The sequence below is a fragment of the Anarrhichthys ocellatus genome, unplaced genomic scaffold, assembly GCF_004355925.1.
Source record: "Anarrhichthys ocellatus isolate YVR2014 unplaced genomic scaffold, GSC_Weel_1.0 scaffold4, whole genome shotgun sequence".
In the NCBI taxonomy this organism is placed as follows: domain Eukaryota; kingdom Metazoa; phylum Chordata; class Actinopteri; order Perciformes; family Anarhichadidae; genus Anarrhichthys; species Anarrhichthys ocellatus.
Genome location: NW_022280034.1, coordinates 10231755 through 10258318, shown reverse-complemented (window position 1 = coordinate 10258318; position 26564 = coordinate 10231755). Strand labels below are relative to the sequence as shown.

At 44.1% G+C, this 26564-nt stretch overlaps 1 protein-coding gene across 2 annotated transcripts in view; it reads right to left on the bottom strand.

Annotated features, from left to right (window-relative positions):
• Positions 1-7743: 7743 nt before the first annotated feature.
• The window catches only part of ntn2 (netrin 2), a 29145-nt gene continuing 10324 nt past the window's right edge, over positions 7744-26564 (bottom strand). The window contains exons 2-6 of one of the 2 annotated variants that reach the window (XM_031843834.1): positions 24541-24729; positions 18766-18915; positions 16463-16516; positions 12185-12262; positions 7744-12092 (exon numbers count right to left, since the gene is read on the bottom strand). In XM_031843834.1, coding sequence (XP_031699694.1) covers positions 11707-12092; positions 12185-12262; positions 16463-16516; positions 18766-18915; positions 24541-24729 — 857 coding nt within the window. In that variant the 3' untranslated portion in view covers positions 7744-11706. The remainder of the gene's footprint in view (positions 12093-12184; positions 12263-16462; positions 16517-18765; positions 18916-24540; positions 24730-26564) is intronic. The other variant, XM_031843833.1, reaches the window with a different exon arrangement.

Sequence of the window (26564 nt, the reverse complement as noted above, 5' to 3'; positions counted from 1 at the left end):
GCCTATTGCGGCTCACTTTAGATGTGTAATCTGATACCGCTGTTCACACCACAAACCAACAGGTCTTCGGGGACTTCTCAAAAGGTGTCTTGTAATTGACTCCCACTGAAAGCCGCCCTTAACTGACTGACTGAGTAGTTAGATTTGTTGAAAGATAAATAACCAATGAAGAGGAGTGCTGGTTGGAGAATAAAACGGACGAGAGCTGCCAGACACTTATGGTGTTTTCTGCCACAAAATAAACACATTTTGTACCATAAAAGCAAGTTTGGCTTGTGCCGTCTGCACTTAACTCTATTAGGATTGTGATCACAAGCTTGCCAATTTGTGAAGGTCAAGTATGGTGTTTTTGACAAGGAAGACAAACAAAATCGCTCTTTCGCTGGTTTGTGCTTTCTTCATTTCAATTCTGACTTGTTTTTTTTATAGTTTTTATTTTTGCAAATTAGACAGAGCTTCAGGAGACTGTTGCATTCCAGTGAGGTTATGAAGCCCTCTCACCTGGTTGTTATTATGCATGTTTTTTGTGTGGTACAGCCGCCTCCCCCCCTCCCCCCAATAACCCTCTCCTAACCTCTGCCTTGAAATAATAATCATAACTTTGTCATCATGGCACCCTGACACACATAGCCCTCTGCCTCTGAACTTGGACCCCAAAGATAACGGTCATTTGTAGGTTTCTTGCGCTGCAGCAGAGGGGATTTAACTGGATTCTGGAGTTAAGTGCTTCTTCATGATGCTGCATTCAGGGCTGCTGGGTTTTGGATTATGCGCAAAGCTGCCTCATCTCTCTGCGAAATGGGCCCGCTTGTGTCAGTGGGCTATGTAAACACAGAGCCTTCATATATGAACATCAGTGTTGACTTTTCAAAGCACGAGAGAAAATATATAGAGAACCTAGAGGTCACATGAGAGGGCATGCTGGTTCAAGGAGAGAGGAGGATTGTAAAGCATTAAAAGAAGCGTCTTTATTTTACGTAGATTTCATGTAGAATACCGATGTCCTGTTGCTTATAAGATGGTCTCCTTTAGCATACACAAACCACACTAACGTCTGCTGAAATTCTTTAAAAAAAAAGTAGAGCATCTGCCTCTGTCTCAATCGCTTGGATGGGATTTTCCCTGCCCCCATTCCTATCTCGGGTTTCTGGGAATGCTAGGACAGGTGCACATTCAGGTGGAGCAGTACAGATCCTCTCTATTGCTCCTTACTGACAGTCCCATATCTCAGAATATCATTGCTCTTGTATTGTGAGGTAAGGTTTGTACACCTGCATCGTTTTTTTTTTTCTCCAAGTGTAGGTCCTTTGGAAGATAACTTCAAAGCAAACATTGTCATCCCATCTTCACGTCCCTTATGAATTGCTTTAGTGAGGCTGAATTCTGCAGGTTTCATATTCCAAGCTGAACCTTCATCAAGACAAATTCATTAGCAGCGCCACATGGTAAAATGATCCAATATGACATTCCTTACACAGTGGAAACCATGAGGTAAGCATAACCACGAACCATATTCAGTGTAACAAGTGATTTGAACAGGTTCACTGAACATCATGATGGAAATAATTTGTGTGGATGCAGGCCTGAAGTCTGCCGTATTTTTAAAAAGTATAGTTATGCAGCCAGTGGTTATGAGTTTCTGGCCTATGGCGCTGGTATGGATGCTTTTTCCAGTCACTGTTTGCACAATGATGTACCTTTTCTTCCCCGAGACCACGAAAAAGTAACGATTTACCAACACGCCGCACCACTCCAAAGCTCGTCAACATCCTGCCAAGCATGAGTCTTTCGTTAGGCCCGTCGGGATGAAAAGGAAACAGGAACGAAAGATGCCAGGACGGTTTTCGCCTGTGTCTGGATACCCGTATATAGCATGTCCTGTGTGTTTTTGAGCGCCTGGCGGTCTCAGTCAGTGCTGGTACCACTGGCCTGAGGTTAGGGTGCCAAAGTAAACTGTGACGGCTTTCTTATTTTGTGGCCTGGTTCGACTACACGCAGCCGCTGCTTGTGTTGCTGTGGCCGTAGCTTGGCTTCAGCCATTACCGCTCGAGAAACAGGAGTAGAGGACAGGAAGTGTGGTTTCCTCTGGTTTTACAGCACCATGTCAAGCCTTGGGTCCTGCAACAGCCCAGCAAGCCACTGAACTGTGACACACACTCATAGGAATTTGCCTTTATTAAAAAATGACTGATTGCAGCCTCAATCACTCAGTTTATGTGTATTTTGGTGTTTCTCAACTGCTTTGGTTGTTATTTCTACAACCATGTAATAGCCGGCAGTCAGTTTTTATTTTTACAGTCCAGAACCCTCCATACAGTTCAAACGTTTTTTGCCGTCCATTTGTGCTTCTATCAGAATCTGAATACAGACACTATTACACAAATGAAGCCTCTATGCCACAAAAACCAGATCTGGTCCTTAGCTCTCCCATCCCCCTAGTGAGGTGTTTTATTGGCCTGCGGGCGTGGCTGCCGAGTGGCATCTGTCATCAGAGCGTGCCCTCGCTCCACGCCAAGGTGAGTTTATTTGGTTTGATACGTGGTGTGCTGCCCATATTTTCACAGGTGCCTGTGTTGTTGAACCAAGAGCCTGATTCCTGCTTTCCCTGGCAGACACAAGGCCCTGGTTGTACAGAACTTCCTCTGGTGGAGGTGGAGGAGGGGGGGCGGGTGTGCCCCTCTGCTCCCTTAAGAAGCATTCCCCTTGAAAATGGTCCTCCCTCAAAATCCCACCACCCTCTCTCCCTTAATCGATCATTTGGAGCTTGAATTAATGTGTCTGTAAGTGAACATGATTTGTGTTAATGAGAGGAAGTATTTGGGTCGGATTGATGCCACTTCTGCGATGCTGCTCTGGAGAGTCACGGTGCACTCATTTTGTAAGATACAGCTGCACAGTTTGACACTGTTTTTTTAAAAGTTACCAAGTCTGTAAATGACAAGACTTTACTGGGCCAGTGAGTGATTGAATGTGAAGACTTTCAAAAAGCAACAGAAAGAGCACCATGGATCAAGTCCTCTGCTTGCTCTCTGATTATTTTTTAACACTACATCAACATATTTAAGTGCAAATATCCATGGCGGACATGGTGGAATAATAATGGTCCGGGAGCCGTCATTGGCTGTGATGAGTCTCTGGCTAGAGTCCGCCTGGCAGAACCACATCCTGCTGTCAAGTCACGCCACAGCTGGGCTGAGGCTGTGATAGTAGGGGGAGGTCTGTCACACGCCTGCTGATGTCGATCTGGGGTCAGATGTAGATGTTTTGTTGGCTATGTGACATGGGGAGAAGACGTTGACTAGCCATAGCTTAATTTAACTCTGGTAAGAGTTATAAAATTTAAGTCAAATGAAGAACTTGTTGGATCTTTGAAGATTGTCTGAACACCCTATTTCATTCTCACACAGTTTATCGGGACTTTTTCATGTGACTTTTGTTTTAACTCTGTAACGGATTAAAATGTAGTGAAGTGTACTTGTGTCTTGTGTATATTAATGTATTAATGTTTTAATGACACATCCTTGGATAGCATACCAAATAGTATCTTATACATGAAGGTATTATATATTTTTGTTGGAATTAGATTGTGAGCAAAAATGATTGGGCAGAAAAGCATGAAATTAAATAAAAATAATTATACAAAAGAAATGTAGCAAAGTAGCCAATAGTACTTGAACAGTAGCCCATACACACACAAGAAACCCACTTACAGTTACAGCAATGGGAGTTTCATTACCAAATGAAGTAGATGTGATGGAGGACAGCATGAGCTGAGGCTCTTCTTTGCGCCAGTTCTCCACTTGTCTGATTGTCACAAACTTAAAGATCCCAATTCCCGCTGGAAAAAGCTTCCAGGTCTTTTTTGTAAGAAGTGGACACAGAGGAAGAGAAAAATGTCTTAGAATACAAACTTCTGAGGGGGGTGGGTGGGTTGTGTTAGCCTGCAGACTTCGAAGCGTGACTGAAAAAAGTCCTGGTGGACTGTGGAGCCTGATGACATCTCAGTCCGGACTCATCACTGTCTTTGTTTTGTCTCAAGGGAAAGGCCCCTGTCTTCACAAAACCATCAAAACCACATGGATCACTTTCTACACATTCACGCTGTCCATTCTTCCCATCCTGTCATGCGGTCTCTATTGTCCATGTCATTCTCTAATCACTTTCCTTTCCTCTCTCAACCTTTTTTTCCTCCTGACCCGGCTTGCCCTCTCTTGTTTTGAACCCTCCCCCTTTTCTCTTACTCTCTGTCCGTCTTCACAGATAAGTAGGCATCCCTCACCTTTCACATAACATCACATGGTAGCAATCAGAGTGGGCTTTGGCAGACAAATTAGGGCAGTTAATGTAGACCGGAGATCAGTGCAGAGGCGGGGAAGCTGGTGCTAAATGCCAACAGATGGGGCCTGAAGTGGATGGGCCTAACGCAGTACGGTACAGTATAGCCTTGGGTGTAGAGCTGAGAGGGGCTGAGCCTAGAGGAAAGAGGAGCATTCGTACTAAATCTAGTTTTTTTATTAGCGAGAAATGGAAGAGTCCAGAGCATGGAAAGATGGAGAGAGAGAGAAGAAGACAAATTTAAAGCTAATTTCAGTCTAAAAAGGACTATCATTTTATTGGAAAAGTGAACCCGGGTCTTATCTGAATTGAAATGAGGTCCACGAACCAGAGTCTTTTGGAAAACGCTTTAAGACATTCCTCCCTTGCTCTATAGTCTCTGTAACAAAACGTGTTACTCTCTGTCCATTTACAAAGAAACCGTGTATATGCATTCCAAAAAATGAGTCAGATTTATTTCAAACACAGCTTGCCCCCTAGTTCACCACTGAGTTATGCCTATTTAATCAAGTGTTTGGCTGAGATGGCTGATGGGACTCAAAGCCAATTCAGCACGGATACTCCTCGAATGCCACATTTCTACCGATCAGTCTGTCATCACTTGTAATATACGAATGAATAACGCTCTCTGAAATCTATTAATTCAGAATACATTTCTCTGACAGAATGTGGGACTCATCACATGCGCTGCTCTGTGAGTATTTTTCTCATTTTTATATTTGAGTTAATCTGGTTTGATGGAGCGTACATCCTGTAAAGATGATTAATTGACCCTTTACAATGGATCTAACCCAGTGGGCGCAAAGTCCTCTCCATCTGTCACGCAGTCCAACTTTTAAAGAGTGCGACGATGAGAATTATCTTTTTGACATTCCACTCTCATAAAACCATGGCAAAATCAAAGCCACGATGCTCTCTGATTTTTGTATCCAACTTTCATCCCAAAGCCAAATGCCTGAGCCAGCCTTGATCCCGAAGTAGCCCACCACGAAGCGATAGAGCGTTCTCGGGCCAAACACAACACTGCAGCATATTGAAAGTGTTTTATTATACATCATTAAAAGTGTTCGTGCTCACATTGAAGTAAAAAGCTTGATAATTACTCAGCCCTAAAGCCATGGATTGTAATTCTTGAAGCAAAGCTATTAAAATGTGCCGTAATAAGTGAGGCGACTCACAAAGAGCTTACACAAAATGTACCAGTGTAATTTCTATTTGTCCATCTGCACACAATCCGCTTTTTGTGATCACCTTAATACATGGGCAGCACACACACACACACACACACACATACACACACATTCCTCTTATGTTACAGGCTTTGAAGAGGCAGACTCATCCCCACTTTCAACAGTACCCAATCAAACACAAAGCTGAGGGGCGGATTAGGAGCAGGCTTGTGCTGCACAATGCTCCTATCAGGGACCACACTGGTTTTAAATTACCCCCTATTCCTCACTCATTTTCAATCACTCACTGGCCCAATAAAGTTTGTTTCTCCAATAAAAAAGGCCAACAAAGGAACCCTGAATCCCAGTTTTGTGCGACAGCAGTCCCTAACAATCCTCGACAGTGTGCTTCTGTGTGTGGAAAACTGTCCACGAGTATCATGGATGCGATTGGCCCATTTAAGAGTTAAGTGAGAAGAAGACATTTCCCTTTTGGAGGCATATGAAATGTGCTCTTTTTGAATTGAAATGGAAAATGGAGTGATGGAGAGATTGAAGGGTGACAGATGTGCGAGCGGCGGTGTGGTCATTGTCACGCATGTTGTCAGATCCAGAGGGAGTGGTGTCTCTTCAGTCGACAGCTGGTTTCACTCAGAGAAAAGACATGCAGCAGAGAGCGAGAGAAAGAGATCGGACCTTCACCACTGAATATTTATGATCTTGGTCCACACAGATTTCTCGCCACATTTCTTTTGCGGTTTTCAGTGGGGGTTAGTGCTTGGTGACCCCCCCCACACACACACACACTCCCAGACAAGCCTACATGAGTGTTCACAGATACATTCAGATATTCACACATGCTTTCGCTGTCTCCAAGGGCACCGAGATTGGGGGGAAATTAAAAAAAAGGGGGGAAATAAGTCATAGAGATCATTAGAATGGAAAGTCGTGAATGTGGCAAAAAGTAAAGCATTAGGGAGATTTAGGAAACAGACCCCATGCTGGAAAATGCCGTTGTTGAGCTTTGAAGCACAGTGGTAATGAGGCTCCATTTAAAGCCAATGAAGCCGCTTTGGCAGCTTATGAAAGCACAATTGGTAAGCCCCCCTCGTCTACCGCTGGGTGGTGTGTGTTTGTGGGGATGGATGTGTGTGCGAGTGTATATTAGGATAGGGAGGGGGAAGAACGGACAGTATTTGGCCAGATCCTCTTTGCTCTTTTCCAGCGCTCTAAGCAGCATCTCTCTCTCTCTCTCTCTCTCTCTCTCTCTCTCTCTCTCTCTCTCTCAGACCAGTCACTCCCTAGAGCTCCAGTTTGCTCCGCAAGTGGTTTCCCCAAACACACTTGAAGATCTCATCTCTGAGTTATCATTCTACACAGTGTAGGTAAGTGACAATAATCACTATGACCCTGTCTTTATCCATTTCATTATAGCTATAACTGAGAAAGTCCCTCAACTCTTTATACAGTGTGCAAATGTACATTTATCAAGGTGTAATATGCACAATGCATTGCAACTTCAGGAAACACAAGCAGAACAATGAATAACAAACGTGGTGCAGGGCATAACATTGGAAGGGATACCGTTCAATTCTATTATTTTTAAACTTGGTTTAAAATCTCGTTGTTGATTTTGATATACTAGTGCAGAGGCATACTCACAACCGAAACAGTACGCTGTCTTACACATCCTTTTTATACATTTAAGGGATAGGAAGGTGGCCTACTGGCTTGAGAGACTTTGGGGATGGAAAGACCAGTTCAAAAGTTCAGTTTGTGGCAAAATAAGCAGAAAAGGTGCAGTTCTAACACACACTGAGTGAACGACGGAGACAAAGGAAGATAGAAAGGCAAGCAAGCTGACCGCAGGCCAGGATGTCCTGGATGGATGTGCTTGATGCAGAGACATGTGTCATGGTTTTGGTGTGTGTGTGTGTCCAGACCATCTCAGCTACCGCTATTCTCAAAGCCTCGATGGCCACGCCTGGGGAGAGTGATGATAAATGGTCGCTTTCCTGTAATTTACCTTCAGGAGGATGGATGGAGCTGGCCTGTTTGGTTAGAGGGCGGGGAGACCAGGAGAGAGGAGACTGTAGGTGAGAGAGTGGGGGAGAGAAAGAGAGTAAGGAGTTTCCTGCTTTGGATCTGACTCTGGAGTTGGGTTTCCTCAGAGGTAAGGTACACATTCAAGTGAGTGTGTGTGTGTGTGTGTGTGTGTGTGTGTGTGTGTGTGTGTGTGTGTGTGTGTGTGCCTGCCTGTTTATTTACAGAGCTTTAGCTCTTGCTATGTTCGTAGAGGAGGGGAGCCGCTCTCCCCAGTCGTCTCCCCCTTCAGACCCCGGTGTGAGTGGAAACACACCAGTGCAGTGCCCACTGTATGCGAGCATACTTTCCAGTGGGAAACACACACAAACGCATATCAATTTGACATCATTTACGCAGCTCAGGCTAATGACTGTAATTAAAGAGACAGATGATCAGCACAACACACAGCTCATTAACTAATAATTTATTTTTTATCATTTAGATTAAAAAGTCAGTGGTTCATTGCCTCAGAGGAAAAATGTACAAGGAAGACTTTGATAAAACAGAAGTGAAGAGCAGGACTGAACTGAGGGAAGAATCACCAGTTCACCAAGAAAAGGTAGGTTGACAATTTCTGCGTGAGTGAACCATTATTCCCAGGAAATGAATGTGACCGAGAGTGGTGGGTTGTTGTGTCTGTGCCTCTCATGGGAAACGGAGAGCGTCCGATCAGCCCGCGTCACATTTGCACTCCATTCTCCTCAAAGTCATTTACAATTGGGCGGTTATCTGGAAACAAACATAAAACCGAAAAAAAAGGAATACATTCTGTGTAATATCTGAACCATATCTTCTGGCCGTGATCACAAAAGCATATGTTTCTGGTTTCCACATCCATATAACATCATCTGGTTTGTACATCCATACACGTGAGTCATCCAAGGCCAAGTGACGCTTCACAAAAGACAACATGATCGGCAGAGGCCGTTCGGTACATATTTACAACATCAAAAAAATGTGTCAAGACTTATTGAACAAGATGGAAGTGAACCAGGGAAGAAATGGGAAAAGTAGGTGAAAACTCTTCATCATAGGCTGTTCACACTCGTCAATACAAACATTAAAAAGTGGCAAAACTGAGAAGCTGTGTGCCCCCAAAAAGGTTTCGACTTCAAATGAGAGCTCTCTCACCGCTCTGCACCTTCGTTTCATGTGCGCGTCACTTGTTTACATGGGTAAGGTTAATTAGACACACACACACACACACACACACACACACAAACTCACATATACACACACCTGTGAATGCTATAAATGCTGTGAAGGGGGGGGGGGAAACAAAGCAAAGCAGTTATGGCCTCAGATCCACTGCCAATCTGCTGGGCTTGTTAACGTAAAACAACAGGACGGCTCTCCCTATGAGGCTCACTAAATAGCTTTCACAAGACTATGCTTCCACCCCCCAAACAACATCTGGCCACTCTTACCTCTCATCTTTATCCCAACAATCAGGGTGGGCACTTGAGAAAAGGAGAGCCATGGAAAGGAGGATTTCTTTTTTTGTGCGATTCTACGCGGGAGAAAGTCCAGATTTAAGGACACCACAATTCCTCCGAATGCGTGTTGGTCGCTTAAGGAGTTCAGCACCAAAGAGGCCTCACTGGCACGTACGTTGACCATCAATCATAAAGTGTCACACCGTACTCGCATACCGCGACGAGGAGACTGGTGCTACTGTAACACCACCTGTCTGACGGGCCGCCGCGGACAGCCAACACACAAATAATTGACTGTTTGGTTCTGCATTTTTGCTAAATTCCAACGGTGGGAATTGGGTCCTGGGCATGGCGCCATCCTCTTTTTGACCACCTTTGCTCTTTTGTCTCACACCAGAAAACACGATGATATCTCACATTGGTTATGTCTTTTTTCTTTTTCGGATTAAAAAATCAAAATATCACAATGAGACAGACAGATAAGCATGAATATCCACAACATCCTTCAGAGTTTATAATGGCATCAACTGTCATGGTGTCCACATTCTTAAGCTTGGTGACATTATTTCATAAACACTTACAATCAGACCATACACCTGTGCAAGTGTTGTTCTTCACAGTTTGACGTACATTCCCGGAAGACGTGAAAACAAGAGCTACAGTGCAGTACAGTACACCACTGAGGAGCTTTGGCAGCCTCGTTCTGTGCCGTCACTTATCTAAGACACCGAATACACAACATGCAAAATGGGTTAAAAAGGGAGTTTGGGGAGGGTGGTGGCTGACACAGAGAAGAGAGCAGAGGAGAGACACTTTTGGAAGGATGACAAACCAAACATACCGCCGCAGCCAGAGGAGCGTAACCACTCGCTAGCATGACATGCCTGTCCGCACACTCACCGCTGCGCTAGCTTGACGTGCCCCTTGAATCTGTGTGTTTATCTTGTACTCTATTTAAATACATTGTAATGTGCTTTACAAAATGAAATAACAGCAAGAGGCAGATAAAAAGCTTGAGAGCAACCAGACGGCTCTCTCTGTGGTTTTTGTTGGTCCTGAATTCCATAGTCTCTTAATTGAATTTAAAAACGGACTATGCTTATTTGGCAAAGGATGACAGGGACTGTGTCAGGGTAGGCAAGTGGGGGAAGATAACTTGGGAAGTTTTCCTTTGGATCTCAATGTTCATTTTAGTTTAGTTCTTCACTGCTCACTGTAAGGTTTTTGATGGACCAGCAAAAACCACAAACATAACAAAGCACATGAGGAATGAAATATGATCCTCTCATGTCATAATACAATCAGTGAGCACTAAAAACGTTCCAGGCTCATTCATTTTGTCAAAATACACTAGAGAAAAACACGATTATGTTGTTTATCCCACTTTGTTTTCTTTTTACTGCATGAAAAGGAACTCTTGTTTCAATCTCTTATTTCGACAAACAAAAGTCTGCCAGTCACTGGACGCATCCGAAAAGTGTTCAGACATTTAAATACAAACAAATGAGACTGGCCACACAGCAACATCTGGAAGGACATCGCCTCGGGGAAGACATTATCCATAAAGCAAAAAGGTCTCCTTGGAAATATTGGTATTGTTCTGAAATTCCAGCCATTTGTCCACACCATTTAATCTTTCTTCCAGAAAAAGTGACAAGCAATGAGTCATGATGGTGATGCATGACTTTATGAATCACTCATGAGAGGGACTAGTGGTGAAGAGGCACAGTCCCGGGGGCCTGGAATGTGACTCACACATGCTAACAGGGTTTGTTCTGCCTAAAATGAAACAAAAAGATATATCTCAAATAAGGACAGGGCTGGGATATGGATGGATGAGATAAAAGTAGCCACACAAAGAATATAAACTCTACTATGAGCAGTGGCATCAAACACTTGCAGATATAAGAGCTTACACCAGCGCAGTTTGTTCTGTGAGGGCTGTCTGATGGCAACAGCAGTGGTGTTGAGACTGAGGTTTGCTGTGGAAAATGTCCCGGCAAAGGGAGCCCTTGGTTCCTCACGGGACAAGAGTTTCATAGGTACAGTCCGTAGAAGTTACTGCTGAGACCTAAAGCAAGTAGGCCCCATTTTTTTAGGAACATTTTAACAGCAAAAGTTGATTGAATTGCTGATCCAAGTCGTTTCAACAATGAAACGTGAGGAGGACAAGCTGAGGATGTGCAGCTTGTCTTGTTACTGAAATCCGTCAGTGACAAACACTGTTGAATAAAATCCTCAGAGAAGTGTGTGAAGTGTGGTAAATGTCAAACAAAGTGGCAGAAGACAGTCAGTGTTGACGGTAAGAGGAGGCCGAGGGTTAGGGGGTCGTAGTCAGGGGACGAGTGGACATTTCTGCCGTCGTCATCGAGGGAGGGAATGGCGTCTGCTTTTGTCTACACTTCATACCCTTTTTAATGGTCCCTTTTTAAGGCAAACCAATTAGACAAAAAAAAGACAACTGACATAACAAAGACACACCTTGAAAAATAAAAAAAGGAAAATAATTATACAATATACACAAAACGTGGTCCTTAAAACAGGTAGGGTACATGCAGTCTTTCTAATGTGCAGTGTTCCCGTGATGGGGGACGACAGGGGGAGGAGAGGGAGATGGTGGGGTAAAGGGTTCATGAAGGTGGGCGATGGAGGGAGCGGTGGGGAGGAACGCCGCTTTCCAATCACGCTTTGCTGCACTTCCCCTTCTTCTCTTTGCGCTGGAACTTCCTCAGGCGTCTCGTCCAAACGTCCCTCCACTGGATCACCAGGCTGTTCTTATCAGCCATTAGGCCCACGTGCTCCGCCCCTGGACTGGTGGCTCCACCGCCAGGACCAACCCCCGGACCCGTCCCTGTGCCCGTTCCGCCGTCGCTGCCGCCCATCACCAAGAATCGCTTGCTCATCTGGATCTTGGGACATTTGCAGGCCAGGTCCTTCATGTGCACCCACAGGATGTTGTCGCCTCGCTTCAAGGGCTCGCCGCGGCTCTTGTACACAGACACCAAATTAACCGAGAACTTCGCCCAGTCCCCAACAGTCTCCATGTCCAGCACGTTCACTTGCACCGCTGAGGACACATTCATGAAAACACAGTCAGGCCAATACTCCAAACACAGCACATTTATTAATTATGGTTGATATTTAATCCTCCTCTCTTACCATAATCCTTTTTGCAGTATTTTTTCATGTTGATCTTCAGGTTGCCCTTCACTGGTTTACAATAGGACTCACAATCTGCTAAAAGACATGGGCAACCGTCACTCACTCCTTTAACTCAGGCTGCAACTTCACAACACTTACTGACACTCATATTACACACACATAATGGGACACTTACACACTTGAAATTTGAATCGTCATAGTCTTGCAATGTAGGTTTCATAGTGTATTATGTGGTGCTTTTGGGGCAGCACCACCACATCTGCAATGCAAAGTTAGTGTGACAAAACCCCCTAAACTGTAATGTGCTGTGAAACCGCCAATACGCACACTGAAAATCATCAAAATAAACCCCTCTGTGCTCGATTCTGCACATGCACATCTACGTTTTTTGGATCATATTTGAACCTACATTCACCGACTGGACGGAGAGACTGGAGCAGGTTGGATAACATTGGGCTTGGTTTGGTTTTTGTGTGCTAAAATACTACTTCTGACAAATCCCACATCAAACCGCTGCAACAGCCGGTTGAAACATACCAGAGTAGTAAAAGTGTTTAGTTTGACATGTTTTCGGGGGTCTTGAGTAAAGACAGAGCGAGGTGGAAGCAGGTCATGGTTGGATGGATGTGAATAGACCTTGGCTGCCAGTGTGACGACTGAGACCACACATTGGACCGATGACCTCCATTGACCATTCATAGCACCAGGGATGAGGTGTTATAATTAAGATTGTGACAGTTAAAATGGACCTCAGTGACCTATCTCAGTATGGGACTTGAAGCAACATTGTCTCTGGCTGCAGCCTCACATCTCTACACTCTATCGCACAAACTTTACCTTCAACGTGAATAACAAATGACAATCATTTTTGAATTTATTTATAAATTGATGTTGAAAAATGACTCTGTACAACACCGTCTATGCCCCGAGAGAGTTGGAGATAATCAGATAGAACACATGCATGTTATTATTTCTCCTAGTTTGTTTCTTTTGCGATCTTGAAATATATATTTTGTCATCTCGACGTTAAAAGCTTTGCTTCTCTGTGATCACGAAATGTGTTTTCCATGAGCTGAGAGCAGAGGGGAATGGAGAACAAAGACAGGCTGAACTAAATTAACTTTCAAAAGTGCTCATTTTAGCAATCAATAACAAGTATCCTTGATACAATGTATAGCTCTGTGTTGTGTTTTTAAATTGTTCTCATGGTAACTACTGCTACTGGAGCGGTGACAAGAAAGAAAGAGACACTGTTGATCATTAGCAACGCTCTGCTGTACGGGACTGGATGCCACTGGATTTAATGAACCGTCGGATTTTGAATCCACTTATTTCAATTACAAAACTATGAGAAGATCACAAAGTTAAAAGAAAAAATGAAAATGATAGACTGAAAATGTGGAGAATGCCAGAAGGGTCATATCTCAACATATAGTTCCGGTCAGTTTTAGTGAGGGGACACGAACAGCTGACCATGCTGCTCACTTGTTTCAATGAAACTGAAAAACCACATGCTGGTGACTGGACTGGTATCCGCGGTCGGGCGTCTCATTGCCTTCAACAGGAAAACCATTCAGTCGTGTTGCTTCCCAAAGCAAACCAAATAAAATTGCCGGACGTAAAATGCGCCAATTAAAGAAAACGGTCGTGAGAGAGAGAAATTACGCTTTCTGGGGTTGCATGAGAGAAGGGGTGTTGCGTCGTTCGTTTTTTAAGGAAGGACGGATGGAGCAATGGAAGGAGGAGAAAGAAACGGGGGAACCAAGGAGCCCATAAAAATGTCCAGGAGGCTTGGCTGTATATCAGAGTGCTGGAGATTTTATTAGCCAGAAAGAGGAGAAACAAGGAAGGAAAGGGAGAAAGAGGGAGCAGATGGCAGCTTCCAATAACCTCCATACAGGGTGATTTAAAAAAACGATGAGTGAAGGTGTAGATGTGGACGGGTGCAGAGGTGTACGTGTGGATGGATTTGTGTGTGATTTTGTGTGTGTGTGTGTGTGTGTGTGTATAGTACATTTCTCACATACTTTAAATAAATGATGATAAATATCATAGCTTGCTTAAGGTCTTTTTCATTATATGTGAGCGTCTGGTTTCATGTGCAGATCATTATCATGTAAGTGTGCATGCAACTGTGACAGGCAAGCTTTCGTATGAGCTGTGCATGGATTTCATTAGATCACTGCCATTGTGCGCGTGTGTGTGTGTGTGTGTGTGTGTGTGGTATACAGTGGCTGGCCTAAAGGTATCATTGGTAAAACGCTGGCTGGGAGACAGTGTGTGTTTTCCCATGAAGAGTCACTCACTGCTGGCTGTTCACCTGGAAAAGCTCTCGGTGAAACGGCCACTGACCCAGAAGACCGGCCCACTGAAAATACTCACAATTGGCTCCGGGGCTCTCGATGCCCTCGTTCCTTTGAGCCCCGCTCACTGTGCCATGACAAGGACAAATTGCACCCACCGCCCCTTACACAAAAACTTTCTGGGGCCTTGGGTTTCTGATGTTGAAGCTCGTTCTATGGTAGTTTAGGAAGGAGAAAGATGGCGGGGGGGGGGAAATGCTCTGGTGTGCTTGGTATAGAGCCTGAGGTGAATTGCCGATCAACAACTCTTTTGTTCTGAGACCCCGAAACATTTTCCCAGGGAAGTAGACACAAGAAAGTAAAAACAAGAAAGAGCTGGACTGTGCATTTTTTTGTTTTTCAAAAAGGCTCAAAGGCCCAAGTAATACGAGTCGCAAATGAGAAAAGAAGCTGCAAATGTGAGGAAATTATGATTATTGATTTATATTCACCTTTAAGGAAATATTTAGACATATTCCTTGAGAGTCTGAGGAGAGGATCAGAATTGCTTTCATGTGCGTTAAACATGCAGCTGGAGCCAGCGGGCCCAGCTGGCTTAGCAGCTCACCTGGCTTTGTCCAAATGTACCAATCTGTTGTCTCTCCTTTGTTTAATACGTGTTCATTTTGTTAACGAAAACTATAGTTATAGTTCTGTTTCCTGTTCTTTGTGAGCCATATGAGGACTACAGTGGCAGAGCACACTGAGCATGTTCAGGAGGACTCAGAGTAACTGGCTTGCTCACTTAACGTTATCAACGACAACAACGGGGCTTGGGAGAAAGAGACAAGGTGATATTTTGGCGAGAATAGAAACCGATAATTAAAAAAAGACTCAAATGTAAACAGTTTTCATTGACTAAATTAAAGCTTAAATGCACAGACTTTTAGTCAAATAAAACTTTACAAAAAGACAAACAGGATTTGGTTGATATGATAAAAACTGAAAAGGACATTTGACGCAGGACTAAAACTAAATAAAAGAAAAATATCTGACTAACACTAATTTGTACAAACAATCTTTTGGATTATATCGGCTTCCAGTCTTTGTGCTTAACTAACCTAATTTACAACATCCTCCGCATAAACATGAGTGGTATAGACCTTCTCATTTAACTTTTGGCAAGAAAGCAAATAAGTTAATTCCCAAAAGTCAAACCTTTCCTTTAATAAAAACCATTTAATCTATAACATTTGATTTAATAGGTATAGTAACTGTATGCAATGTTCATTGACTGCCTTCAGCTTGAATATTTTCCTGTGAAATGAAGTCAGCATCAGCCATTAAAGACATCATTAGCCCTCAAACTGTTTTTGAACAATACAACGATATGCTTTGACTAGCTCAGTAAAGTATCTGTGGCAACGTGGGGGGCGTGATCTGCCGCCTGAGTGATGATATATGTTATAAACCCACCAATGAATCAACGTTTCCAAATCAACACCACCATTCAAATCAAACAGCCGCAGAATGAAAAATAAAGGGAGGGTAATTGACCGGAGCGTAAATTGGACAGTTAGAGGGAGAGACTGAACAAATTTCCCCCCAGCCACTTGCCAACAACTCTTTTCACGCCTCAAAACTCTCCCTTCCACTAAATCTCCCGGCTAAAACTTTAACTAATCACTTCTGCTGCCTATCTGCTGGCCTTGGCTCTCAGCTGCAGCTATACTTTGAGCACAGTGAGGCTCCACCAACTTAAGGTTAGCGGTTGGGGGGAAAACCGTGCCAAGGACACAGGTTTTTTTTAAGACAATGGAAAAATTCTGCAGGTCCCAGTGCACTCCTTTTATTTGCCGAACTTCAAAAGAGCGGACCCACCCTTCATTAATATTTATTCCACACGTTAAAACTCAAGTCCAGGAATATTAAAAAACATGTTTTTGTTCCTCCCATAAAGCAGTGGTGCTTATGGGCGAGGGCGAATACTAACCTGCTGGTTCCTCTGTGCTGCTCACCGCAGCTGTGGGGTTGACCACTGGGATTTCTGAAACGCACAAGAAATACAAACTTATTTTGCTGGTTAAATGTAAATCCATATATTAGTTACGGTCAAATGATTTGGCCGTATGCCCGCTGAGAGTGCATGTGTGGTCAAAGAAACAAAGTATGTCTGAATTCATTAGTAAAAGGGTTGGTATGGGAAGTTTTGTGAATAAATAGATAAACCCACAACAAAATGAAGAGGGTAAGCTTAGTATTGAGAAGTAGAACACGGTTTGTCTTACTGCAGGCTTGTGACATTTGTCAAGTACACACATAAAAACACACAAGACATTGCAGACAGACATGCTAGATGAACACTGAGAGAGATACTTGTAAGTTATTGGTGGTGTGAGGGAAGACGGGCTCAAATAAACCGTGCAGTCCACGGACTAATGTGGTGGTTTCACTGTCATGTTTAAGGAATACATTGAAAGATCCTGAGACGTTTGAAAAAAATGGAGGTCAGAGTACCAAGTCTGAGCCAAACTCAGCAGACGCACCACAACTGCACCCAGTAATCCAGTTTGGAGAAGTCAATCCATTCACAGTCGGCACACTTGATACATCTGAGGCACACTGATTAAAATGGAAAGGTGGCTGCACTAGATTAGTCCTCGTCCTCCCATAACAGATGCTGGGTTAACGCTGCTGTGTAATCCCCATGCAAGCATGTACAGACAGATGGACAGATGGCAAGGGGGCAATCTTGGTTGGATCGTCTTGAGACAGATGCAGCCCACCCTCGCTGTGCCCGCTGGCTACTCTAAAAAGTGCCTCATGGAATTCCTCCAGGACTTCTCTTCTAACCGTATTCAACTTTCCAATACAAATGCTAATGCTAACAACGGGCCCTCTGCTTTTACCGTAAACAGAGTTACTGGGACGCAGGCTTAGAATCCACCCGGAGGATCTGCTTTTGATTGGATTTGGAGGTTGAGGGTTTGAACCAAGCGAGTGGGAGTGTGTTGGCGGCAGGGAACGGGGGAGGGGAGGAGGCTGCAGTTGTCTCTGAAATTATGGACACCCCGCCAACAAAAACAAACAAGGGCACTGGGCTTTGCGGAGGCAGGCGCAGCTGCTAGAAGCCACTTTGAGCCTGTGTGCCCTCATGGCCACATCTTGTGAAGACAGACAGATGATGAAAGGATCATTCAGATGAGGGTTGCTGCCATCATACTAATTGGCTGCTTAATGGGCTTAGTTCTGTCTCAGGATCCAGGAGCCTCAATAGGAGGTACGATGCCCACCATGAGGCCATATTGACACACACAGTTGGCATTAATGCTATTCGTAATGGGATCCAAATGAGCGCATGTACTTAAATGCACATACGCAATTCTACTTGTTCTCACTGGGATGGTTCAGTGCCACTCAAATAAATGGGGTCTGCCATCCATGACCACAGTTGTTTTCTCCTTCTCGCCCATCCGCCATCTGCTACTGGAGCTGCATGTGAGGGAAAACAACACGGCACCATGTGGCACAGTGTGGCGGGGCTCGGGTACGGCACTGGGCGGCACGGTTTGCTTTGGTGGAGGTTGTCTCGTGAGTGTGTGCAATGTGCGATCGTACTGCCTTGGCACACAGTGCGGTGGAAAGTTGCCCTCTATTACGCACGCCTGCATGTACCGGGACCGCTGGCAAATTTCATAACCCACAGGCACACGTTTGTCACAGGAAATTAAAAACCTGATGTAGTCGACATGCAAACTACTGCAACTAGATTACACACACACACACACACACACACACACACACACACACACACACACACACACTATACATCATTGACAGCAAGTGGAACAACAAAAAACATTTCTTGAGTTCTCACACCAGCTCTCGTAAAAAGATCACGTTTGAGTTTTGCCTGACTTTACATCTGGGCACTTGTTTGCACACATGTTTTGGGCTGTTCTCTATAAAAAATGATCATTGCATTTTCGGTGGCAATGCAAACCCAGAGAACACATGTCCTGTATATATGCAGTGCAGAGTCTGGGTTGGGTGTGCCTGTCAGAGGGCCAGAATGACTTTAGGCTATAGGGAAGTGTGCTTTCAATTATACTCTGTAATCTCACTGGTTTGAGTATGTGCTGCTTTTAGTGTAGTTCACTTCTTTATTGTATGTATTAAGCCTTGTCATTGTTTAACAATTTTGTGCAGTGAATCACTGCCAAGATGATTAAATTACCAAGCTGAAGACAGTGTCATGCAGTGACTGCTAGATGTGTGTGCAGTTGAGTCACTCACTGATGCAGGGGGCCACGGGGGAGCGGCTCTGCTGGTAGCCCTTGGCGCAGCGGTTGCAGGTGATGCCGGTGACGCCGTCCTTGCAGGGGCACTGGCCTGTGGTCTGGTTGCACGTCTTGCCTGCTGCGCCCACAGGGTGGCAGTCACAGGCTGGGGGTGGGGGACAGGTGTGAAGGGGGGTGCAGGGAGGGTTGTGATATCAGAAAGAAGGGAGGGAGAAAGTTTATTAAATGTTGATTCATTTAACATGTTTGCCAAAATGGCACACACACACATAAGACACTGGCTGATTCCTCAGATATAATGAGTCTCCGCAGGGTACTGGATTACATCTTGTAATATGAACAGATATGCATTAGGTCTGAATGTCTGGCTAAAGACTTCGGGGGTGTGAGGTGGCCCTTTCCTGTTCGGCTTCTGTGCTTCGGATTCCCCGAACACCGCAAGGAGAAACACTGTATGTTTGTGTGAACGAGAGAAATAACTTGTGTGAATGAGAGAAATAATGTGAAGGCGCCAGGTGACAAGTAGGGGATGGGGTAATGCATTTGGTGCAAGACTGTCGGGAGACCCAGAAAGGCACACTGTGTCCTTCTCTCTCGGCTCTGCTCGGTGCCTGTCTGGTGACACACGCTCTGCTGTTTCATCATCACTTCCCAAAAGTTCAGTTGATTCCCACCAACAAATGCCAACAGCAATAAGCAATGCTCCGGTCACCTCGCTTTGGCAAGGCTTTACGACTTTTGCTGGTTCTAGGCAATTTATTCAAGCCCCCTTAAACAACGCGAGGCTTTTTTCTTTTTTTCTTTTTGGTTTAAAGAGCTGTTTAATACAAGAGCTGGCGTGTCAGTCCAAAGCCTTCTGAGAGAGCTTTACAAGACGTTAAAGAGGATGACAGGGAGAGGGCAAGATATCAGAGAGTGAGAAGTGAAGTGGAGGATTTGAGGGAAACGGGTAGTGAGTGAGAGGCACAGTGCGTCAGTGTAGTCCAAACACAGCCTCCGGCTCAACAGCATAAACAACAGTGAATCTAACCAAACTGTGGCTACTAAATAAACACACATTTGTTCTTTGAGTAATAAACACATACTTAACATTTCACAGCAATCCAGCCAGACAAACACATCAGTGGCATATCAAAACAAATGTAAGACTTTTACATCTTCTTGAGCAGTCCTCCGGGTTGTGAATGATTGGTTTCGCGTCAAATTGGACATTCTCTGTCCAGAACAAAACAATTCTGAGTGCAGAAAAAGTTTAATTTCCTGTCTCATCTACTGACATGCTGCCAAAAATACCACAAACCATGAAACTGCGAGGTGAACGTTCTGTTCCTTTTCCTTATTTTCGATGCACTTCTTTGAAAAACAGGCGCAGGCTAGTGCAAAATGACTTAAGCAAATAGAGTGACTCGACTGTAACAAGATAGCTGTAATTGTCCAGGCTTATCAAGAAAAGACAAGAATTACACTTTAGGGAAAAACCCCGGTAACCCAACAGTGTTTTACAGGGTTTGCCAGAGAAGGCAGCTGCTAACATGCCACGGTTTCTTCCCACCACTTGACGGAACTGTGAATGTGTTTATTTGCGCTGGACATATTTTAGCTGCTACAAGAGAGGAGAGCCTGAGGACCCTACCACCTGTTGACTGGGCAAAGGGAGGGTTTGAAAGGCAGAAACTGACCCAAGAGTGATCATCTGTGTCTGGTTGCGGGGCGGAGAGGGATTAACTGCAGCTCAGATCTTCAGAAACACGTTTGCCTTTTTTTCCCCGGCAAAGGCCAACCGGTCCACAGGTGTCAAAGTGGCTGCGCTCCGTTTGAAGCTGTGCACAGAGACGTAAATCTAATGCTCCAGTGTCCGTGCAAAATCCCCACCGTTTGAGACACGTAGGCCCAACATGGAAACTCAAGCTTTGATGACAGTTGGCAAGTGTTCCTGACTGACCTAAAGGGAATACACATCTGCATATGGCAGGATGTCAGAGGTCAAGTCAACAAGGGTCTCCCCACTGCGTGTCTGATGCTCTGTACCAACCACGTAACCTAAATCCTCACCCCCCATACCCACCCTCATCAGTCAGCACTCCTGCCACTGTTACCAGGAACTATAGGATTATTTGAGAAACCCTTGTCATTCCTGGAGTTTGTGCCCCCCCCCTTTTGTTCCTGTGAAATGATTTGTCCAAAGCACATGTGGGATAAACCCCCCGTTATTTGATCTGTCTGATACAAGTCTGGAGTTGGTCTGTCATGCCTGCAGAGACATGTGGCCATTGTTTCCCGGCTGATCACTGAACAGCACGAGCTATACCGACTCAGTCCCGTCAGTATGAACAAGATGTGAGTAACATTCTCACTTCCCTTATAAACAATCATAGGCTGTTAAGACATTTGACTTTACTGTCAGAGTCCACATTGTTCGGTAAAAAAAACAAAAAAACAGCAACTGCCAGATCTGAACGGGCTGGGTATGGGGGTGGTGGTGTCAATCTCCACCCCCAGCTCTCCTCCTTGAACTGCTTTTCTGAAGTTTTATGTGCAGGGGCTCGGGCCAGTTAAGAAGCAGTAAAAACGTCCTCAGAGGTTGATGACTTTTCAAGCCTTTGTGACTGCAGACGTGACAGGCACTGCGTTGGGATTTGTAGTCCTTTGACAGGCTCAGTTTAACGGATTCGTGCTGCTCAGTGCATGTGTGCATGCATATGGGCTGAAGTACTTGTGAGGCCTGCTTTTTGTCTGCAGTTATTGACATTGTGAAAATAAAGGTCTTATTAAAATATGTGCATTTCTTAGTTATTAAAAAGCCTGGTCTCACAAAATGACAACTTGATAACATGCCACTTTCTTAAGTCATTAAGTGTGTTATTGCTTTTCATTTTTTGATTTTTGGGTGTCATTTCATGCCGCGGCAATAGAAAGTCCGGGTAGGGAGGAGGTTGGATGAAACAAACACAGGACTTTCACCCAGGACACCGCCACCGTTGATTTATTTACATTGTACTAAATTTACGTAACAAACATCCTTATTTCAACCCTATCACGATCTTTTCCTCAACCTAACCAAGTAGTTTTGTTTGAATTCAGAATTTTAACAATGTGTTTGAAACTGCAACCGTGCGTCAAGTTGGGAATGAAAAGTCTGTTAAATGACACCTGAAAAGCTTAAAATGTTTGACATGACATGATGAAATGTCCTTAAAAGTGCCGTGCTATTTATAAACCATCCCATGAGTTCACGTAGCATTAAATCAAGAGATTGAATTAAGTAATTCTAAAGGCACAAATAAATCGTGAATAGATAGCGTTTGAAATAATAACGCTATGTTGAAGGATTGATAAACAGAAGATCAATTGAACAGCTCCTCCCTCTCAGTGACACCTGAGATTAAGATCTTGTGGTCACATGTACTGGCTAACCTTGATACTAATCTTAGAGAATTGGTGTTATTCAGCCAGGTCCTATACATTACTAACCTAACATTACCCTCAGAATTAGGTTGCATAACACATTTCCTGTCCACAGATCCTCATGCCCTGCTTCAGAAAGATATTTGAGCCGTACGGTCAATGTGGTTTATGTTGGCCGGCGTTTCTTCACGAGGCCTCAGTTTTAATGCATTTTATCAATGTTCCTTGTGGTCAACGGATACCAGCTGCATGGCTTGGATTCACATAAAAACCTTGTGAAGAGCTCATATACTGCAGCCAGGCCATGGGGTGATTGCCATGTTTCTTTCACTGTGCTGGCTGTTGTAATGCTTGTGACACAGTAAAGGGCTCGTGGAGAGGCTGGTGCCTGGGCATTTGAACTAGAGAGAGCAGGAGTCCTACAGTTTTGTGTGCGTGGGAGGTAAGAAGTGGTGGTGATGAAGGCAGGAGAGGGGTGGTTACCCCAACCTCATATTCTCCGCACATTGTGTATGGACACTCATCTACAAAGCAGGTATCATTAGAAACAGACACGGCCTGTGTGTCCTCTCAGAGCCCTCCCAACTCCTGTCTCGACTTTAGAAAACACCTGTGTTTTATTGTTGTAAATCCATTTCAGACGTGACCCCCTTCAGCCATACCGCAACTCTGACCCTGACACATGGGAATAAAACATGAGGGAGAGCAAACAAATCTGAGCTGAAAAATTAAACCAAGGAAAAAGACAATGGTTTTACAGGCTTGTAGTGAGTCATGGTGAAAGAAATCACAAGTTGGGGAGGAAGAGGAGATGATGGTTATACACAATCATGGGCTATGAAAGAACAGAACAAGGGGCCAAGGTAGAGGAAAATGACAGCTCCTAGAAGGCTGCGGAATTGCTCTGCTCAATCATGGAGCCAGACGCTCAGCAGAGGCTTTTCAGACGTTAACTTTCATTTCCGTCGCATCTGGGGCCTTTTTTCGGGGGGGCAGGGGAGATAAGCTGTTTACCACCCGATCATAAGGCTTTGATAAGGACAAATTGCAGTGTCAGGGGGGGCTTGCGTACGTGTGAGAGCGTCACACTCCTAGGTATTGCAGGAAATGAAGGAAGAGGGAACAATTAGCACGGGGGGGGGGGGGGCACATCTCAGGGCTGATCTCCTGTCAGGATTGAGGCATTTCTGGCAGTGCTTTGGTGCAGCGACAGGTCAAATGACTTCAGCTTTAAGGCATGCGATTTAAGTAACTGTGGAGTTTTTGCCATTACATGACGAATGGCACGACATCTCAGCGCAACTAACACGGGCAAGTGCGGCCTGATATCGTGCCATTTCTAACCTCGTGGTTTTCGGTTGCAGCAGCTTGGGTCGGCTACAGAAGGAAAACTGAGCGGAAGCCAGTGGGAGACTTTCAACCGAAAGATCTATGAGCGTTGGCTGCTCTCGCTAATGCTGTTTCTCATTTTCTGGAAGTAATTCTTTACCTTCATCAGGATCAACAGGATAAAAAAACACTTTCTCTCTGCTATTGATTTGAATACTTTCCTGAGCAACAAGTAGTGGAAACTGGTGCTATTTTTGCAATGGGTCCAGTGGGAGGAGAGAAATGCTTCCAGCATATTATTAGGCTGAAAGATATTCTCTGCAAAATGGGAATTAATGAACGGGTAAAAACATTTTTCCAGGAGAAATGCCTTGGTCAAGAGATAATATTACGTGGTGTGTGGTATAGGGAAACATTCGGTGCGACAGCCAGAAAAGCTTCGGGCACAGTATCAATTCATTTCTCTCTGCTATGGTATGGCAAGTTAGACATGCTGATATTTTTCTATTAAAATTTACCATGACCCTGTATGTTTCCAATCATAACTTTTTAAAGTTTTTTCAGACATATTTACATGAGTACAAGCAGGGTTAGAATGTCTCAATCAGCTTTTGTTTGAACATTTTGTAAACTTTTAGCGCAGCACATTGCCAAATGAAAAGTCAAACGGAGCTTAAAGTAATAACCCGTGACATTTCCATATGAATAAATATACATTTTTGCTAATCTCTTACTGATTGAAGCGACAAAAAAAGTGATCCTTGTTCACAAAAAATGTTTCCATTAGTTGTTGTAAACATAGAGTGGTTGGTAATTCATTCCCAGCTAAAATACATACGTTTTTTTAAATTCTGACAGCAGAAGAAGAACTGGGTATTTAGTGCTGCATGAGCAGTGATCACCACCGTGTACGTATGATTTTAAAAACAGTACAGCAAACAGCACCATAGAAAATATCATGATTACCACCTTGGAAAATAACAATTAATCAAAGTAATAAAAAATTAACTCATTGCATTAACTAATGGACTTTTACCTTTGCAGGCTCGGCGGTGGGTGATGGGTCTGGCCAGGTCTCTGTAAAAGCCCTCCTTGCAGTAGTGGCAGTGGCGGCCTGCGGTGTTGTGGCGGCAGTTCATGCAGACCCCTCCGCTCTTCCTCCCCGACAGCTTATACAACTCCATGTTGAATCGACAGCGACGGGCGTGGAGGTTGCAGTTGCACGCTGCAGAGGGAAGAGGAAAGTTGTCAAGTGGTGGGATCGAAGGTGAGTAAATGTAAAAGTATCTTCACAGTATTCATGTTTATAGAGTCTAAATGTGAGTCAGCGTAGATGAAACGTTCACATGAAAGTGTGCATTGCAGTAAAACGTATGCTTACTATACAGTATATCACAAGAGAGCTGGCAGAGATTTTCCAGTGAGGCAGTATCATAGAGAGTGGTGTATAACCTACACTATAACCTCTGTGCTTGGCTGCTATTCCAGAACTCATCAATCAAAAGTGATATTTGCAGAGCTCATTTTCTCCATTTCATAATTAATGAATTCTGCTTCTCTCAGCCCGTTAGTAAATTAATCACTGGATCGAGAGACATTAATTCCATGAATCACTGATGAGCAAAGACTCCTATAAGATCTATTAAAAGCGAGAGCGATTCAGATGAGGAATGGACTCGAGCTGGCTGTCTTCTAAATGAGGCGAGCCGCAATATATGACATGGGAAGTGAGGTTATATCTCTTCGCAGTCCCTCCCAGTTCCACTTGAAATCCAGCCGGTTTCTGTAAGTCTCTTCGCCTCACAAGTTTTTTCATTGATTCCTCCCCGTTAGACCACATTCACCAGCTCTGACATTATTCATGAACTCTGTTCACTCTCTAGATTCTGGGTTTGCATTTGAGAGGCCTAATGAGAAACCTGCCCTTCTTGTTTGTGTAACAAAGTTTGATCCAGACCCTCTGCTGGTTAAATCAGAGTCAGACCTGGGACCTGAAGTCTTGGCCGTGGCTTCAAAGACGCCTGCTGCAGATCTTAAAGTTATCCGCAGATAAATTAGGAAGGGGTAAACAACAGCAAAGCTGCTTTTCAAAGAATGGCAAAAAAAAAGGATTATTAGGGCTTCACAACAGAAGGTGATATTAATTATTCTGGTGGGAGTGTTATTGAGAAAAATGCTACAACAATGGATGTTTAGAAGAGAATAAGACACAATAATGGGGAATAAGTAAAGACAGACTGGCTGAGGGACTGGGAGGCTTTTATGCAAGTTGACTTTGTGTACAATACTGTGGCCGTTAGAGAAATAGAAGATCTTTCATGAGAAAAGGCAGCAAAAATAATTCTCTTTCCTCGTCGTCACCAGCCGACACATCCTGCTGCAGTCAAGGTCAGTTCTGCAGTTACACTGAGCTCAATGATCTGTAGAACGTTAGATGAGCTCCTTGCAGTTGATTGAAAATGACTGTTAATGACTCATGGCTCTCTCGCAGGAGGAGAATGACTTATATGTCAAGTAATATGCGAGCAGTGAACGCTATGTAACCTCCATCCACACTGAAGGGGCACCAGGTTGGGAGAGGTCCAGTTTTCCCTGGTTTCAGACCCTGGAAAAAAAAAAAAAGGGGGGAGCACATTCCCAGACCGTTTCCCAATTCCATCTGGTTATTACTCGGCCCAATTTGTATGGAATTCTGCAGTTAATGAAACACCGTTTCATGTATGGATCTATATCGAGGCTGCGCCGTTTGTGTGAAGACACCGCTGGATGTTTTGGTGTGCTCTCGTGAACTGGTAAACTCAAGAGGAGGATTGACCTTTGACCCTGGAGAAAACTATAGATGTGTAGGATACCGAAGGATGCTTACATATTTCACAAAGCTTCTTATCTTAAGTAGTCCATGTGTTAACTAAAAAAAACACATCAAACTGATGAGAATCTATGTGCATGTGTGTGTGTGTTGTGTGTTGTGTGTTGTGTATCTAGTGTGTTAGCATGTGAACAACTTAAGAGCCTGCCCGACTTCTTCTGAAGGGAATGTGACAAAGAACACACCGGCTC